Source organism: Cricetulus griseus, chromosome 4 (assembly GCF_003668045.3).
Source record: "Cricetulus griseus strain 17A/GY chromosome 4, alternate assembly CriGri-PICRH-1.0, whole genome shotgun sequence".
Taxonomy (NCBI): Eukaryota; Metazoa; Chordata; class Mammalia; order Rodentia; family Cricetidae; genus Cricetulus; species Cricetulus griseus.
The window spans coordinates 196,517,567-196,537,656 of record NC_048597.1 but is presented as its reverse complement, the minus strand read 5'-3'; the positions used below and the strand labels follow the sequence as shown (position 1 = coordinate 196,537,656).

General features: G+C 40.3%; 1 protein-coding gene across 5 annotated transcripts in view; it reads left to right on the top strand.

The window, feature by feature from the left end:
• Ube3d (ubiquitin protein ligase E3D) overlaps positions 1-20,090 on the top strand; it is a 131,220-nt gene that overhangs the window by 43,690 nt on the left and 67,440 nt on the right. Inside the window, exon 9 of one of the 5 annotated variants that reach the window (XM_027411017.2) lies at positions 12,122-12,149. The exons of the other annotated variants lie outside the window; for them this stretch is intronic. Coding sequence (XP_027266818.1) covers positions 12,122-12,134 — 13 coding nt within the window. The 3' untranslated portion in view covers positions 12,135-12,149. Of the gene's footprint in view, positions 1-12,121; positions 12,150-20,090 lie in introns of those variants that run through there. 5 annotated transcript variants of the gene reach the window in all.

Below are 20,090 nucleotides of genomic sequence, written 5' to 3'. Positions count from 1 at the left end.
TGAACTCAGGTCCTCAGACTTGTGTAACAGGCACTTGACCAACTGAGCTATCTCCCTAGCCAACTACACTATAATAGTCTTTTGCAACTTATTTTTCCACACAGCATTATGTCTTTTCAAAACATGCAAATGTATTTTTAAACTGCTATATAATATTCCATAATTTTGTGATTTTGATATTTAAGTTTTTCTTGGATATTAACTGTTTTTTAGTAGGAACCCTTGTGTATACCTCTTTTCACACCTCTGAAGGGCTTTCTTTAAAGTGAATAGAGGGACTGCAGAGATGGCTCAATGGTTTAGAGCACTGTCTGCTCTTCTAGAGAACTGAGTCCCAATTCTAGCACCCAGATGGTGGCTTACAACCTTCTATAACTCTGGTTCTATGGGGGATGACACCCTCTCGTGGCCTCCATGGGCATTAGGCATGCCCATGGTCCACAGATGCACATAGAGGCAAAAACCCAGCCACATAAAATACTAAAGTAAATTGAAAGAAGTGGTGTGGCTACTCTCGGGGCATGTTGATGTAACAAATTTAAGTAATCTTTTTATGTTGAGTACTTTGGATTTAAACGAGAATTACTACAATAGTACAGATTGTTCTGGGAACCCCTCACCCAACTTCAGTTTCCCTTGTATTCTCTTCTTCTGTTACCATGACACCTTTGTCAATACCAGTGAGTAGTATTGGTGCATTGCAGTTTATCAATTCCACACAGTATTTAGATTTCACCAAATCTTCTCCAGGGAAGTAAAGACTCATGCATGTTTGTTTTTATGTCTTCTACTCTTTTTTTTTTTTAAATTATAATCTGATATTCTTCTCTTAATCTTGTTCTCCCTCCTTTATTTTTGTTGTTCAAATTGTTTCACCTTTGGCCTGTTTAGGCTGGCTTACATGTCCTTCTGATGTGTCTCATACTTGTAATTTTGAACACCTCGTTATTGTTGAGATCACAGTGTACTCCGGACTCTAGAATTAGCCACTGAAGAAGCCCAGGTCCTATTGGTGGGAGATTGGAAGAAGTGATAGTTCCAATGGTAAGTTGTCCTATTCTTCCAGGGACAGCTCTCCTTGACTCTTTCATCCCCTCGCCTGTTCCAGCGAGTCATATCAGCAAGCTTATTAATTATAGCCACTCTGATAGAATTGCATTTTACATGGTGATTCTTTCTCTCAGCTTCTTCTTTATGTTTATTAGATCTTTGAGTCTCCTGTGAACATCCTGTTTATATTCCTCTACTTATTTATGCTGGTGTCTGTGCATGAGAAAAAGTGTTATAGATTGTGGGTATCAACCCTTTGTCTGGTCCTGAATGTTAACTCTTTATACCCTGTAACTCACTTTTAAACTTTATGTTTTGTTTTTGTTTGACACACAGAAGTTTAAATTTTTCATCTCCTTGTAATTAAAATTAGAGTCAGAAGCTTTTGCCATGTGTCCTGTTTAGGATCTTTGGAGTAAGTCTACCTATCCTTGCCATTTACTGAATGGCCAGATTCAGAGGCCAATGGACATGTATTAAGCAAAATCACTGTTCTCAGTTCTTAGAAGTCAGTCCTGTTCACATTTCTTCTGGGAAGTGTTTGCCTCTGCATTCTTACTTTCCTTTGCCTTCTAACCCTTTCCCTTTCAAGTCTTTCTTTTTTCATGCTATTTCTACTTTTTCCTAAAGCCTAGGAATGTTCTCCCTGGTGTCTTTGCTAACTTCTGTTCTCATGATAGAAACTAATCCCTAGACTGGGGAGATGGCATAGTCATACAAGTGCCAGCTGAAGACATGAGTTCAGATCCCCTGAAAGCCACCCATATAAAAAGTGGGGTACAGTGGTGCATGCCTATAACTCCATTTCTGAGGGGTTGGAGTTAGAAGCTCATTGACCAACCAGTGTGAGCCAATGGATGAGCCTCATTTTCAGTTAGAGGCCCTGTACTGAAAAACTAGAGGATAGAGAGTGATGGAGAAAAGACTCCACCCAACATCAGCCTCTGGCCTCCACACATGGCATATACACACATATGCATACTCACACTCAAAAGTACATATAAAATGCATGTGCGCGCGCACACACACACACACACACAAACACACACTCCTGCTGAGTAAAACCATTTGCATTCACCCTACAGCCCCTTCTTTTGACTAAGTCCTTTGCTTGTATTCCTATCTTGTTGTCTCTGCTGCAAATCCCATTGACATCTCAGATTCTATGTGCCCAAGGTAGAGAGGAAACACATTAACACTCCCAGGAAGATATGTTTCTTTTTCTTTGTATCTCTACCAATGGTTTCTTCAATTCTCTTCATTACCTGGCCTCAAAACCTCAAGTTAACCTTTAACCTTTGTTTCCCACTTTGTTTCATCTAATGAGTTGCATGCATATCCTGTCTATTCTGCCTGCACAGTTTTCTTCACACCTGCTCTTTCTCTTTACAGTTGCATCAGCCATATCATACATTTGCCACTCTGAAAATCACATATATGTTTACATATCATATACATATAATTAGAAACTATACATATAATTTGTTTAGTGTGTATATAGGTGGGCACATGCATGATCTATGGAGGTTGGAGACTGATTTGAGGGAGTTGATTCTCTCCTTCCATCACCTCGTGGATCTTGGGGATCAAAGAACTCAGATGGTAAGGCTTGACAGCAAGTGCCTTAACCCGCTGAGCTCTCTGGTTGGCTCGAAGTATATATACTTAGAATTATTATATATTGATGATGTGAAATAATGGGCTTCATGATGGCATTTTTTTGTACTTCATTTATTTGCATCCCTCAAACCTGTTGGAACTCTTGTCCAGGCTACATCTGCAGCCAGCCTTAGTCCTCTTACCAAGAAAGTCATGTCAATGTTCTCCCCTTTGCCCACCTCAATTCTTTGTCTCCAGCATTTGAGGTCTTCTACAGGTGTTTTCTCCTCTGTCTTTCATATACTCTGTCTCTTCCCGTCAGAATAGAGTGCTACAATTCTGAGATACTCTGTACAGGTCATATGTTGTTAAGGGTCTATAGTTACTCATATGATTGTATTTTCTTTTTCAAACAGCAGCTATAATAATTTTGTGATATTTCTTTTTTTTTTAAGATTTTATTTATTTATTATGTCTACAACATTCTGCTTCCATGTGTACTGCACACCAGAAGAGGGCACCAGATCTCATAATGGATGGTTGTGAGCCACCATGTGGTTGCTGGGAATTGAACTCAGGACCTCTGAAAGAGCAGTCGGTGCTCTAAACTTCTGAGCCATCCCTCCAGCCCCCAATTTTGTGATATTTCTGTAAGGGATTTATATGGAAGTTGGTACTTTGGGGTGTGAATGTTCTTACACAGTAAGGTCTTTATTATCAGATCTATAAAAATATTTATAGTGGCCCATTTCTTATTTTTTTTAAAACAGGGTTTCTATGTGTAGACTTGGCTGTCCTGGAACTCACTCTGTAAACCAGGCTGGCCTTGAACTCACAGAGATCCTCCTGAGTGCTGGGATTAAAGGCGTGTACCACCACCACCCAGCTTATAGTGGTTCATTTCTAATAGGCTTTTCCTTATACCATTGGCAATTATATAAAAATAAATGCATAGAAACTTATTTTAGATCATGCAGAATGTTCTTTTTTTTTAAACTCTAGTTTCTTTGAAATCTGCTATTTCCATAATTTTTCTCCTTTTAGCCATATAAAATAATGATACCTTTGCTGGTAGAGTAACATAACCTTGCTAACTTTATCACAGCTATTGTCTCTAGATCAACCAGGCCACTGGGCAATTGGGAAGCACAGCTGGCAGTTTATTATATGCTAGGCTGTCAAGTTACCTTTGAAAGGTTATTCAGATGTAGTGAAATTTCCTGAATAGGAGTGTCTCTGGGTTTAAGTAAGTTTCCTATAGACCCTGTAGGTTTCCACTCAAACTTTCTATTTAGTCTTTTAAGATTTATTTCTAATTATATATGTGTTTGTGCATGGGCGTGTGCCTATGAGTAGAGGTGCTTGCAGAGGCTGGAAGAGGGCATCACATTCCCTGGAGCTGAAGTTACAAATGGTTGTGTAGGGAGAAACCCTGATTATAGGTATCGATGACCATGCCCACTTGGGCCTAACAAGGGTTTAAGAAGGAGGGAGGTGTGCACTTGGCTCTCTCTTGCTTGCCTGAGCTGACTGGGAAGCATTTCTGGGTCCATCCTGCTCAGGTACAAACCTGGTCACTGGTTCCCCTTGCCTGAGTATTTTCCCCCAATAAACTACTGATTATCAACTTAACTCTGACTCCCCTTTGTAACCTTCAATAGTTGTGAAATGCCCAGCATGTGTCTTAGGACATGAGTTTAGTTCCTGAACAAGAATGGTATGTGCTCAAACACTGAGCCATCTCTCCACCCCCTCCCCAGGCCTCTCTTGCATAAGTCCTCTAAGGATAAATATTGTGGCTTTAATTGCCTAATAGTAATTTTCATACACCAAGCTTTTAATATGCATGAGATTTGTACTGAGTTTTAAATAAATTTGTATTATTGAAGCTCCATATCATCTGTGTGGGAAAAGTGCTATGTAGATTTTAATGTTACTGCCCACAGCTGAGCTATGATAGACTTAAGAAATAAGAACAGGTCTATTGAAAATCTTAGACTCTGCCAGCCACATATCCTTTATTTTCAGTTTTGGTTTTTTTATTATTATTATTTTATTTAGAGACAGGATCTCACTGTGTAGCTCAGGCTGCCTTCAAACTCATGATTCTCCTGCCTCAGTCTCCCAAGTGACAAGCTAGATGAGTGCCACCATGTCATCAGGCCCAGCTGCATGTCTGTCCTTCATTGGTATTTACAGGCTGTCCTGAAACCACTGACTGGGAAGCAAAATAGTGGTAGAAATAAATGTATCTTCACAGCAGCTTTTGTTCTCTGCAGACTGATACCATCAGCATGCCTATTAACCCACTTCTTTTAGCTGCCTAATGAAACCTAGTCTTGGCTGTTGGTTTTGAACCTCATTTCAGCATCTCCTTCCTTCCCTCTGTTACCTGTTACCTTCAGACAGCAGTCCTAACCAGCTACCCACAAACCTGTTTCAGTTTATTAAGCAAGGTCTATTAAAGCCGTGGTCCTATGAACAGCTTGAAACCATCTTTACATCTTTTTTCTCTTCCCCACTTGCCTCACCTGCTGGCTCTCTTTGTAAATGCTTGGTTTTCTTCCAACTTTGTTGAATTTCCTTTTGTTTTCCTTGCTTTCTCTGGGCTTCATTGGACCAAGTTTTAGTAACTACTTACCTACCTACCTCATCCCTTTGCAATTATTTCTTAGTCTCTGAATAATTTTTATGTTTGTCTTAAATTACCAGGTACCTTTAATGTCTTTGATAAAATGATTTAAAAAACTACTACAATAATATAAAATTTTAGTGGCGGGAAGGGGGAGCTTTATTAGAAATGTCCTGTTCTTAAAAGAATTCTTAACCAAACTGCTCCTCAGATGGTTATAAATATATTTAAATTATACACTTATTTTTACATATAACTAAGTAGGTATGTTCTAAGGGAGCACAGTGAAACTAGAACATTGCTGTCTTACCTGGGAAAGATTGCCGTGGGGTTTCATACTGCTAATTTAGAAATGGGGCTCTTAACTTTAAGAATTCTATCTGTATGGAGATGGTGGCACTTTGAAGTATAAGACTGTTGTAGGAATGATTCTCCCACTGGTAGTTGGAGATGATGGTTGGGGCATTTGATATTGAGCTGACCTGAAGCATCTGGGGCACTGAGGAATTATAGAAGACCATGGTATTTTGCAGTCTGGGGGAATGTGGTGGAGATAGCCTGAGATGTGGTCCCTGATTTTCTTTATGTGCACAGCCATCATCAGAACAAATGACAGCCTCCATTCCAGGCTTTAATTTATTCCCTTTGGTGTCAGATTTACAGTGTTAAGTAATAAACAGGTAACTCCTTGACTGTGGGACACTTTTAAAGAGTTTTATCCCAAGTTCTTTATTTAGTTTGATTTGACTTATAGGCTGAAGGCTTCGTTTTTCTTTTGTTGTGAGTTGTTAATGAATATAGTGCTTAGCCTCAGATGCAGCTCAACAGAAAATTCACCTGGAGTTCCTGTGTGTGCAGTTTGCTGGTTAGAAGTTGGAAGATAAAAATACAAATAAGACATCATTATTTCTGGAGTCTATTATCTTGGAAACTGATACATAGCACATATCGTGATAGACAAGCAAGGTGCATTCTTGTTCTTTTGAATTAAGAAAAACTTAACTAAGATGGCAGCGCTTGCTGAGAGACCTGTGGGGTGAGAGATTATTGGAACAGGACGTCGGAGGGTAGGCAGCTTTGCAAAAGGTAGAATGGTGGAGGAATTTTAGGATATATTTCCCAAAATGTATTTCAAATGATGTTAATAATTCTGTGTGTGTGAAAAGAAGAAAAAGATGTTATAGCCAGATAATACTAGGTAAGATTGTCTCTGTAAGATGTTGTTTAGGGGATGGAGGGATAGCTCAGCTGTTAAAGGCTAGGCTCACAACCAAAAATATAAGTGTACAGTCATTGATTCATATTATTATGATTTTGCTGTGCAATAAATTGTGCCTCTGTTGACTTGTATATAAATATGCATACTGTTTCAGTTGTCTTTATCTTTTGAAATTCAATGTGAATTAGTATGAGTGATGTGCAGTATGTAGAGCTTATGAATCTTGTGTAATCACGGAATTATTTTTCACACACACACACACTATCCTACTAGACATAGAGCTAGGGTTCTGGGTTAATTTGTTTATTATGCATTTAACTAATTCACAATCTGTTATATATGCCCAGGTGAATACGTCTATTCAAATGCTGCTCTCATAGATCATGGAGTCTAGCAAAGGGACTGATCTATCTAGAGTTACATAAACCATCATCTACCTGGTGGCTATATGTGAAAGAACTGATTACAGAGACAGACGGAAGCAATCTCTGGAGTGGTTTCTAACACTGACTACGAAGCAGCATCACTGTTCAGCTTCTTGTGTTGAACTCTGCCTGGTGTGCTGGGCTGTAAATAGAAAATAAACTGCCCCATGTGAAACTGCAGCTATTGGCTCCACTTTGCAAGTGCACACACATATTCAGGTGGTATTCACTGTAGCATCACGTCCTAGAGGAGAGCGGAGGATAAAGTGGGAGTTATTTATCTTAAACCTCTCCTCTGCCTCTAGCTCCCAGTTCAATTTGAAAATTCAGTTTCCCTATTTTCTCTTCTTTTCCCTAAAGTGCACTTATGTCTTTCCCAAGAATTGACTGACTTATGTTCCCACCTCTTACCTGGGAGTCATGCCTTCGTATATGGTGGGCATTGTGGAAGACAGTATAAATTCTCTGCACGTTTATACATGGGGCAGCTGAAACAAAGGAAAATACTAAGTTGATTTACAATTGTTTCTTTGCATGTAGATCTTCCTTTTCCATTGACGTACTTCTGTCTGTGACACTGGTCGGTGCTCATGTAACTTGTACCTCTTAGTCTCTGCAACTCTATTGATTGTTCCTGACACTGTGCTTCCCAGGGCTATATACTTGGTAGGTTCGTATATATGCAGATCCAAAGTGGATCTTTCCCTTAAGGGAAAATGCTAAAAGTTGGGAATTCAGGAAATGCTCTAGGGAGAACAGAGTTTATTCAGTCCATTTGGAAGGCAGATTTTAACTGGTTCAGGATCATTATCCTCATTTCACTCTTTTCTAAATTTTCATAAAATAGTCAACCCCTCTTTCAGTAAAATTTATCCCTTTTCCATCCTTTTATAGAAGGTCTTCCATAGCCAAAATTTGTGGGAGGAGGATCTTAAACTGAAGAAGCATGGCTCAAGATTAGTTATCTATTCATTTTATAGTTGAATTCATCTGTAGAAGCCAACTAGCCGAAGAGTCTATTTAGATGCTTCCAAAAATTGTTTGCTGTCAGATTTGCAGAATTGTTAAGAAGCACCACTTGGCTTTCCCCCCAATTTGGTATACTAACGTGTCAGTGCTAGGTACTTACAAAATAAGCATGGTACTGGGATCAATGGGGAGATGCCAAGCAGATGAAGAATACACCCTAGGTCCAGCTAACAGCTCAGATGCATGCTGTCAAGCCTGACCACCTGACTGTGATTCCCAGGACCCACTTGACAGAAAGAAAGAATGGAGAACCATAAGTTGTCATCTGACTGCTACCCATGTACCGAGTCCATATGAGCACAATATACATATCACAAACAAATCACAAATAAATAAAATAAATATTATTTAAGAATTTTAAAAATCATAACCCCATCTTCTTGTTATCATTCAGTTCCTGGGAGGGGTGGGATAATTTTAAAATATGTTCACATGTTCTCTGGAGTTGCTCCTTTGAAGAGATGGAACTTAATTCCTTTCACTTTTGAGTGTGAAAGGACCTAGTGACTTCTCACATGTGGCACAAAGCCATGTGCAGTGACTTCCAAGAATAGTCACATATAAAGTCACAGTGGGTCCCTTATATTGTGTCGTGGATTACTTACTCTGTAGGTATCCACCTGACAGCATGAAGACCATGTAGCCACAGGGGCCCTGTAACTAGTGGAGGTTTCCAGTGATGGCCAGGTAAATTCAGCATCATAGGGGTAGACCTATTAGCCTTGTAGAGCCTCTAGATGCATTGAGCCTCTGAAGACATCTTGACTGTAATCCAAGGAGAGTTTTAAAAGCAGACTCACTCAGCTAAGTTTTCAGATTCCTGCCCCACAGCAACTGTCAGCTATTTGCAGTGTTACCCAAGCTTCTGGGTACTTCATACAGTAATAGATAATGAGTCCAAAAGATGTGGAAGAGACTTGGAGTCTTTTGACATATTGCCCTCATCTTTAGCAAATTTCAGGGTAGCAGCAAACCTTTTAAAATTTAATACAAAATGATCATATGTGTATGTTTGGGGTTTTATTGACAACTATTCATAACTCTACCAGTTTTAAAAAGAAGTCATTAATATCCAAAGGATTACAGATTGCACAGTTTGTATTTTATCCAGAAGACATGGCCAATTAGAATTCATTGGGGAAGATAGCTCTTCTAAGTAACTGCCATGCATGTGTTGATCATGAGTGGAAACAACTTGGGCTTTATAAAAACAAACAAACAAAAAGAATTTATATAGACATGCAGGACAATGCACTCTTGATTGGTTTAGATCAGGGCAAACTATAGGCAGTTGAACAAATCCAGGACCTCCCTGTACCTTTGTAGTATTACTGCAGCACAGGCAGGCCCATCTGCACATATATCATCTACTCTCCAACAGCAGACTTGAGGATTTGCGACATATATCCACAAAGAATGAAATATTCAGCTGGACCCTTTATGGAAAAGTTTGCTGACCTTTACTTCAAAATCTCGAGGGAAAGCAGACATGCTTGTGGCATAACATCAGTAGCTAAATTCACCTTTCTAGCTCATGAGCGAATTGTGCTTTGTGCCGTGTAGCTGTCTTTCAGCTCAATTGTACATGAACATTCCTTTCCCACAGTCCATAGGACTAATTGCTCTGGTCTAAGGAAGCCGCTACCTAGCTATTCTCCTGGAGACATGAGATTTCTGGAGCTGAGGGCAGGGGTTAATGATGATGGGTCAGAGGTGAACACCCTAGAGGCTTGAACTGCCAACCCTGGTTCTTCAGCCATACAGGGTAGAAGTAGGAAAGGGCTGCTGGTATTTGTTGCAACAAAGGAATTCTTGCTTTCTCTGTGTTTGTCTGGACTTGATATTTTTCTTTTCTGCCTGATGAATCTTGTAAACTTCATCTATAAATGATGCCTACATTGTTTTGAAATAAGAGGCTTGAGGGCTGAATTCTAGATATTATCCTTTCTAATTCTATTTTTGTATAATACAGGAACCTCCTGTTTCTAAGAGTTACCTTGTAGGTAAAAGTGGAATTCACTTAGTGTTGAGCTTAATTCTGGTTCTTCAGGTCTGATTCCATTTTTGTTTTCCAGTAAATCAGGCAACAAGTAGTAGGGCCATATTTTTGAGTTCTCACGCACAAAACGTTTATATTTTAATAACTACAATATTTCTCAAGCTTTAATATTTAGCAATAGGCTAGGGAGGAAAAGTCATGTCAGTGTTTTATAGAGCAATTTGCAGCTATTTCTGCTGACTGACTGTGCTGTGCTCTGCCTCAGACCCAAGGTCATAGGAGCTCACCTGAGACCTTGCTAATATCCTCAGCAGGCAGAAGCAGTGACCAGTCTTGCATCTCTATTCATTGCTCATTGTTTAAGAGTTCTGTCTCAGCCAGGTATAGTGGCGCATGCTTTTAATCCCAGCACTTAGGAGTCAGAGAGAGGTAGATCTCTGTGAGTTCAAGACCAGCCTGATATATGTAGTGAGTTCCAGAACAGCCAGGACTACATAGTAAGACCCTGTCTCAAAAAGACAAAACAACAGATGGACCACTGCTTGGTTATCATCCTACCAGTGTGCACTTAGCTTGCTTCAATCTACGTTACACATACTTCATTAGGGAACATGACTGTTCATCTCTCTCTCTCTCTCTCTCTCTCTCTCTCTCTCTCTCTCTCTAGATTTATTTATTTATTTATTTATTTATTTATTTATTTATTTATTTATTATGCATACAGTGTTCTGCCTACTTGTATGTCTGTTGGCCAGAAGAGGGCACCAGTTCTCATTACAGATGGTTATGAGCCACCATGTGGTTGCTGGGAATTGAACTCAGGACCTCTGGAAGAGCAGTCAGTGCTCTTAACCTCTAAGCCATCTCACCAGCCCTCATATCTCTTTTGAATGTGCATAACCTGTTCAATTAGTATACCTGCAGTTTTATGTTGTAATTTCAAATAGCTTTTCAACATTGGAAAGGTTTCCATTCTTTACATATGGTCACAATGTCTTAATATTGCCAATTTGATATTTTGCTTATATAAATAGTATTTTTTAATAACTAGTGTGATTGAGAATTGATTTTAATTTATTTTAAAAACTTGCATTCATGTCATAAGACTACTGTTGTCAAAATTTATATTGGGAAACCACTATAAAAACAAAACTTTTAAAAATTAATTTTTAAATTCCATTATTTATTATTAATTACTTATTTGGGAGGGGTGCATGTGTATCATAGTGTGCATTTGGAGGTCACAAGACAGTGTGTAAAAAGACTTAGCTCTCTTATTTCATCATGTGGGTCTTGGAAATGGAACTCTGGTTATCAGACTTGGTGGCCAGCACCTTTACCCTCTCAGCCATCTCACGGTCCCCAAACTTATTTTAGCATGTGAAGTAAAACATAGAGAAAGAGAGAGAACCTACATACTGAAATAAACATAAACATCAATTTACCAACTTATTATGTGTGAACTTTATTATATACTCAACTTAAATGAACTAAAGTTAAAATAGTTATGAGCAAGTGTATGTTTGATGAGACTAAATAATTGTTGTTAGACTGAATAATTAGTGTTAGTTTTTAGGTATAGTAATTGTTCTAGCTTGTTTTCTAATGCTTTTATAACTACCATGACCAAAAGCAACTTAGTAAAGGAAGGGTTTCATATTACAGCTTGTAGTCCACCATTGAGAGAAGTCAAGACAGGACCTTTGAAACCTGATTCAAGCCAGGAACTTGAATCAGAAACCATGGAGGAATGCTTCTTACTATCTTGTTCTCTGCTTCTGTTCAGCTAGCTTCCCTAAATAGCCCAGGCCCACCTGCTAAGGAGTGGCTCTGCCTATGGTAGGTGTCTTAGTTAGGGTTTTAATTGCTGTGAAGAGACACCATGGCCACAGCAGCTTTTATAAAGGAAAACATTTAATTTGGGTTACTTATATGATGGGGAATGTCCTTCTGTGTATGTTTATCTTCTTATTGGTTGTTGAATAAAGAAGCAAGTTAGGTGGGAGTAGGAGTCAAGGAGCTTTCTGGGAAATGTAGTAAAGAAGTATTGTAATCCAGGCAGGAAGTGACATAGCAGGCAGACTCATATATAAGCAGGGACAAACAGGAAGTCATTCCTTTTCCCTTTTCTCTTGCTCTTCCTCTTTCTCCTGCTCTCTTCTCTACAGAGCTGCCATGTGATTCCCAGGAAGAGGATACCAGCAGAAGGCGTCCTTGATAAGATAAGCCTTATAATAATATAATTAAGACTGAGCTAGTATATAAGAAATCCTTGTCATTTGGCCAGCAGCATTGTAAACTAATAGACGACTCTGTGTGTTATTCTGGATGCCCACGTGGTGGGCAGAATTTGTGCAGAACTCGGGCAGCTTGGCGGAAAGCACCCACGTGGCAGCAGGGCTGGGGTGGCTTTGGCGGAAAGATTTATCCTAACACTTATTTTAGAGATTTAGTCCATTATCATCAGGAAACATGGCAGCATGCAGGCAGATATGGTGCTGGAGAAGGAGCTGAGAGTTCTATATCTTGGTCCAAAGGCAACAGGAAGTCTACTATGACACTGGATGTAGCTTGAGCATAGGAGACCTCAAAGTCCACCCCACAATGACACTCTTCCGTCAACAAGGCTACACCCACACCGAGACCACACCACCTAAGAGTGCCACTCCCTTTAGGGGCCATTTTCTTTCAAACCACCACAGTGGGGTAGGCCCCCCTCCATCAATAAGCATCCAAGAAAATGCTCCATAAGCATACCCATAGGGCAGTCAAATGTAGGCAGTTCCTCAACTGAGGGTCCTTCTTTCTATGTGTATCAAGTTGAATACCAGTACTCATCACAATCATACTATGGATACGACACTATGAAGTGTTTCTTTTTTTTTAAATTATATAGTTCAGTGTTTGCACAATGCTGCATTTTGCAGGGTGATTGATTTGGATCTATTTGCATTTCTCTACATGCTGACATCCAGTTGGACCAGCACTATTTGTTAAAGATGCCTTCTTTTTTTCCAATATATAATTTTGACTTCTTTGTCACAGTTCTCAGAAAACTGGCAATCAGTCTACCACAAGACCCACCTATACCACTCTTGGGCATATACCCAAAGGATGCTTAATCATATCACAAGGACACCATCTCAACTATGTTCATAGCATTTATTTGTAATAGCCAAAACCTGGAAACAACCTTTATCCATAGAATGGATAAAGAAAATGTTAAAAAATGTTAAAAACAAGGACACTGGGAAATTTGAAGGCAAATAGGAACTAGAAAAACATCATCCCCAGCGAGGTAACCCAGACGGAGAAAGAAAAACATGGTATGTACTCACTCATAAGTAGATATTAGCTATAAAATAAAGGATAGCTATGCTACAATCCGCAGACCCAGAGAGACTAGATAACAAGGAGGGTTCATGGGGGAATGCCTGGACCTCCCAGGGAAGAGAAATAGAAGATATTTCATGAGTGGCCTGAGGGTGGGTGGGGATGGGAACATGAGAAATCAGGTTGGAGAGGGTAGAAATGGAGAGGGAGAGTGGTGAAAGAGACCACTGGAAAGGGGACGCATTTTGAGGTCAGGCAAAAGCCTGGTGCAAGGGAATCTCCCAGCTAAGACTTCTAGCAGTAGAGTGTATATAGCCTGAACTGGTCATCTCCTGTCACAAAATTGGTGCCTGGCCCAATTGTCATTGGAGAGGCTTCATCCAGCAACAGATGGGTCTCCATAGCCAATTATTAGGGGGAGTTTGGGAATCCTGCAGGAGAGAGGGAGAAAGGATGTAGGAGTAAGAAGGGTCAAGGGCACCACAAGAAAATCCACAGGATCAGCTAACCTGGGCTTATAAGGGCTCACAGAGACTGAACTGACAACCAGGGAGCCTGCATGGGACTAACCTATGTACTCTGCATGGGTGTTATAGATGTGTAGCTTAGTCCTCTTGTGGGACTCCTAACAGTGGGAGCAGGGGCTGTCTCTGACTGTTTCCCTGGCTTTTGGAACCTTACTCCTCATAATGGGTTGCTTTGCCCAGCTTTAATACATGGGGAGGTGCTTAGTCTTAACTGCAACTTGATAAGCCATGTTTTGTTGATACTCATGGGAGACCTGCCCTTTTCTAAACAGAAATGGAGGAGTGTATGGGGGTGGGGAGGTGTGGGAACAGGGGCTAGTGTTAGGAGGGAGGGGAAAGTGAGGCTGGGTTGTAAAATAAATAAAATTATTTTTACAAAATCAACAAGGAATGAGAATTGCCCAGCTCGTGGACTCAGTGTTGGAGAAATGGGAAATGGTTAGTGTAGAGAAAATCAGGGCAGGGTGCTAATGTTGATAGTTTCTAAAGGATCCAGGGTTTCGAGATTAGACTAGATAGCCACATGTTGGAACTATTGCTTAGACGACAGAATGCCAGGTTCTACTCTGGGGTTCTAGCCTTAAGCTCTTGTACATTTTCAAGGTTTGCTAGAGAGTAGCAGTCAGTGGTGAAGAGCTCAAATTCTGCCCCTGGTGTGATGGAGCAATAATCTCAGAAGCTGATCTATTAAACTGTTTCTTATATCTCATTTAGTACTTATTAATTACTAAGTATGTTATGAAAGTATGCCAAGACCTGAGGCAGTTTTAAAACGTTATCTCTAGAGCCAGGGGTGGTGGCGCCTACTTTTAATCCCAGCACTCATGGAGGCAGAGACAGGTAGATCTCTATGAGTCCAAAGCCAGCCTGGTCTACAGAGTGAGTTCTAGTACAGCCAGGGATACATACAGAAACCCTGTCTCGAAGAAGAAAAATAAAAGCTATCTCTAGCCTTTGGTTGTTTGAACATAGGTTCTGTTCTGTTTGTAACCACCTTCTTACCTTTAAATATATAGTGTCAGTATAGGTCTTTCCACAGCTAGTAAGAGAAGTGATAAAATGTTAATGTCACCTACTACCTATGTTCATTTTATTCTCCCTGATTTAATTCCCAATTTGGGGGCAACTTTCCTGTGTAGAATTTAATTCTCCAGGGTAGAGTCAAAATGTGTTGAAATGACCTCCTAGATAAAAGGAAGGGGAAATGAATCACCTGGTACAAAATACATTTTGTTTCCTAGGCTCCGCGTACAGAAAGTGATTAGGTGATTGGTGTATCAGAACCTTAATGCTATTTAAACATCCCAGTGGGTGCATTGTGTGTACTTTATGTATTTAAAATTGAGATTTTTGTTTGAACAGTGTCTTTCTCTGGATGTACTTCATGGTGATTTATCATAATAGACTGCTTTAAATCATTTGAAATCGCAAGACACATGAATTTTAACAATAACTTCCCCAAGGCTAGAGAAGTCAGCAGGAGCACAAACTGCTAGGTAGACATTTTTTTCAAATTCATATGCAAGTGTAAAACCTTTACGAGGCTGTTTTAATAAGGCCCTTTGGGACTCAGGGTTATTTATCTGAGCTCTTATTAAAAATGAAAACTTTTCTATGTTTAGCCCCATAAAGGAAAACTGATCCTAACAGCATTGTGAGCTGGAAGAATGTAGTTGCAGGCTGACTGCAACAGAAAGTTGGGGGACTTTGGTTAGTGTCTTCAGTGCCAACTTTATGATAATGGGGTAGTGACAGCAGAGCTGTATTTCAAAGTCTGCTTTAATTAACAAACTTGAGCTCTATTGTGTTTGTAATTTAGGGTTTGGCATGAGTTATTAAATGACTCCCAGCCCTGGGTCAGAGCCCTGTTTCTAGAACTCTCTGGGTGTCTCTGTCAGAGTCCGCTCATCCTGGGACTGTGTTGTCATCTAAAGGTCTTCGAGCTCCTCCCATTTATAGTCTCCACGCTGAGACATGGGCCAGGTGCAAGAGGCTGTGTCTGAGATCAATACACAGAATCTCTGTTCACGGTGCAGCTGAAGAGCTGGAGCTACTGGAGGAAGAATTTTGAAATGTGTTCTGGGAGTTTGTGTGATTGTTCAGGTTTGATGAGTCTGGGTCTTGCAGTAAATCTATTTTTAGACAGACCTGGGAGCTAAGGTTTTAAATCATCTGTAGCTCGGGAGAGTGGTACAGAGTGGAGACCTTTTAGAGATGAGGGCACGTTACAAAGTCAGGATCAAGATCTATTGCGGACTTGAAGAGCTTTATCTGGGTCAGTTTAGCTTGGTTATGTCCAGTCAGTTGGCAGAGGTGAGAAGGCAGGTGGATAAATAGAAAGATGGATAAAATGGGCTGTGTGTGTGACTTAGTGAACAGTACATACTTAGTATATACAGGAGCCTCATGTGTGTGTGCACATGTACACTTAAGCGTGCGCGCACACACACACACACACACACACACACACACACACACACACACACACACACACTCCTAAGAAGGTTAAATCAAGAGGTGGACATCTAGGAGATGTTAAGAAGTCATTATTGGTAATTTACATTTTGGGGAAGGTTTCTGTTTTGCCAAGTAAGGATAGTTTGGTGACAAGTGCAGAGTTTGGAAGGACGTATATAGTGATCCAAAATGAAGCTATATGCCACAGAGCATTTTGAGCTGGTTCTTAAACATCTTACCTGTCTTGGTTAGATTTGCTATTGCTGTGATAAAACACCATGACCAAAACAGGTTGGGGAGAAAAGGGTTTATTTGGCTTACACTTCCAGATCACCATTCATCATTGAAGAAAGTCAGGACAGGAACTCAAACAGGGCAGGAACCTGGAGGCAGGAGCTGATGCAGAGGCTATGGAGGGGTTCAGCTTACTAGCTCTCTCTCCAGGGCATTCTCAGCCTGCTTTCTTATAGAACCCAGGACCATCAGCCCAGGTATAGCACCACCCACAATAGGCTGGGCCCTCCCCTACCAATCACTAATTCGGAAAGTGCCCCGCAGGCTTGCCTACAGCCTAATCTTATCGAGGCATTTTTCTCAATTGAGGTTTCCTCCTTTCAAATGAATTAAGCTTGTGTCAAGTTGACATAAAATTATCCAGCATAATTTACTCTTGTCAACTTAAAACTCAAATACATTAAGCCCCAATCTTTCCTTTCTCATTCATCTCCAAGATTTCACATTAAAAACATAAATAACTTTCAAAGTCCCACAGTCTTTACGAATTCAAACATACTAAAAGTTGTCTCTTCAAAAAATATTCAGTCTCTTTTAAAACCCAAATTCTCTGTAAAACTCCAAAAAATCCACCTCCCTTTAAAGTCGAAATTTTCTCGACTGTGGGCTTCTGTAAAATCAAATATAAATTAATTACCTCCTTAATTGAAGAGGGAAGAACCAGGGCACCATTACAATCAGACCAAAGCAAAACCAAACCCGTAACATTGTAAATAACACAATGTCCAATGTCTGGGATCCACTCATGATCTTCTGGGTACCTCCTAGGGAGTTGCATCACTTCTCTGGTTCTACCCTCTGCAGCATACATAGCTTGTCTTCTGAGTTCTGGAATGCCTCCACTTCACAACTGTTGCTGTACTTGGTGGTCATCCTGTCATGCTGGCATTTATAAAATGCTTGCATTTAGGCTGCTACTGGACTGCACTTTCATCTCTAGCTTCTCCTAGGTTCCCTTCATGGTGCCAAGCCTTCACTTCTCTTCATGGCCCCTTCAAATCCTTGGCCTTCAACTGCTACTGATGCTGCAATTCACCAATGGCCTCTCCTGGTGTCTCATAGTGCCAAGTCTCAGTTGATCGCCATGATCCCTTCATGCCCTCAAAATCAGTACTACCTGGGTGACTCTCATACTACCAAGTTGGGATGCCAGCATGAGGTACAACCTTGGCTGCCTCTGTGTACTGATGACTCTCAGGAAACACTTCCTAGACTTCACCTCAATGGTACTATCCTTTTCTTAATTACTATTAATTTCTCAGCTCTAGTTTACCACTATCAATTATTCCACAAAATTAAGATCCGGCTTTAGTGGTTCTGGTCTCTTGATAAACACAGCTGATTCTTCATCTCCAGCTGACCCACCTCAGATTCTTCACACAAATGGCCTTATAGAGCCTTTGCTTCCCTCTGAAACTTCACAAGCAAGATCTCCGTAGCCTGAACTGCTGTCAACATTCTTATCTTCAAAGCTCTGACAGAGCATCCTACTGCGCTCTCAACACTAATGGCTCTTCTAGCCTAAAGTTCCAAAGTCCTTCCACAGTCCTCCCCCAAACCCAGTCAAGTCTCCACTGCTGGTACAAACTTGTCTTCGTTAGGGTTATTTTCGCTGTGGTAAAACATCATGACCAAAGCAGCTTAGAGGAAAGAGTTACTTGGCTTTCAATTGCACATCATTATTCAACATCAAAGAAATCAGTTCCAGTACTCAAACAGGGCAGGAACCTGGAGGCGTGAGCTGAGGCAGAGGCCATGGAAACATGACGCTTACTGGCTGCTTCTCTTGATTTGCTCAACCTGCTTTCTTATAGAAGTCAGGACCACCACCCAGAACACCACCTACAATGGAATGGGTCCTCCCCCATCAATCACTAATTCAGAAAATTTCCTACAGACTTGCCTACAGCCTGATCTTGTGCAGGCATTTTCTCAATTGAGGCTCTCTCTTCGTGGATGATTTTAGCTTGTGTCAAGTTGATATAAAATTGTCCAACACATTACCTCGAGTTAACCTCAGATGTCATTGGAAGTTATATCTCACTTAATAGAGTCTCAGACTGTTTTGATAAAATGAAAATATTTTTGAGATGGGAGGAGGGGAAATAAAATATAAGTAGCTAGGTGAAGACAGTGGAAAGCTCCAAGTGGCTGTGGTGACTGAGCATCCAAAGGACACAAAGGACAGATTCAAAGAAAGATGATGATGGCAGAAATGTTGGCTGAAGGTCACAGGGAGAGGCAGTGCGAGTATGAAAATTTAAACAGGTTGGAAAATGTCAACATGAGCTTGGGTTTTAGAACTTCTATTCTGAAAGGGTCTCCTAGCAGTTGCCGATCGGAGCAAGCTGGTGTGTACACTTGATTTTAACTCTTCAAGTTGAGCAGCTGTTTTAGCAGTTGAGTTGCTAGGCACTGTCAGGAATAGAATATTTTAATTTTGGAGAAACTCAACTGTTAAAACAGCTGTTGAGTCTGTAAGTCCTAAACTGGCTGTGATTAGGTTGCAAGACCCACTCCAGCCGTCACTCCAGGCAGACTGGCCATTCTTGTGATTTGATTTGATTAGAAACAGTGACTACATGAATGGATGCTAGGTGGAATGTTTGGCTAGACACTTGAACTCTCTCCAAAGAAGCCATGCTCACTTCTTTCTTTCAGCAGAGGCAAATGGCTTTAGTTTTTACTGTGCTCGTGGAAATTTACATGAATACTATGCCTCATGTGTTTTGGATGTGAATTTTTTTTTCTTATCACTTAGAAGAAATGTCTCCCTAGCTCTATGGGCATGACTTTATCCTTCCTTTAATAATAGATAACCTACATAAGTCACCTCCAGTAATCACTTGTTTGTATTGTTTATTTTCTCCTTACTGTTGTGTGAGAAAAGCATCTTATGAACATAGCAACCATCTAATTCGTTCATTTACATCTAGATAAACTTCAGTGTCCTCATTGATGAAAAGGCCTGGCATTTTAAATTTGGGTCATGAAGTACCCTTTTTTTTCCCCCATGGAGTAAACTACCTACTGAGTTAGTTGCAGGTAAATCATCTTAAGTAAATGTTGAAGGACTGAAAGATGGCCAAGCAGATAAATGTGCTTGCCAACCAAGCCTCAGGACATGAGTTCAGTCCCCAGAACCACGTTGTTGAAAGAGATAGAGAAATAAATAAATGTAGAAAAAAAAATGACTGACCAGATGGCTCAGAAGGTGGGGTACCTGCTGCCAACCTGAGAATCCCACGGTCCCAGTCCCCACCAATGTCCCCTGCTAACATGCTGGCCCTCTCTCCTCATTGCATGCTTCTCTTCACATACATATGAAAGTGACATTGTTAGACAATTTAATTTTAAGGTTACATGAATTAATATTGGCAGCATGTGCCGTTCTTTATTTTGCTTTTAATTGGGGAGGAGAGGTTTGGAAATGGAACCCAGAGCCTTGTCCATACTAAGGAATGATTTTTTTAAAAATGTGGAAACATTGTAATTATTTTCCAAGTTAACATGGTCTTGAGTTTAG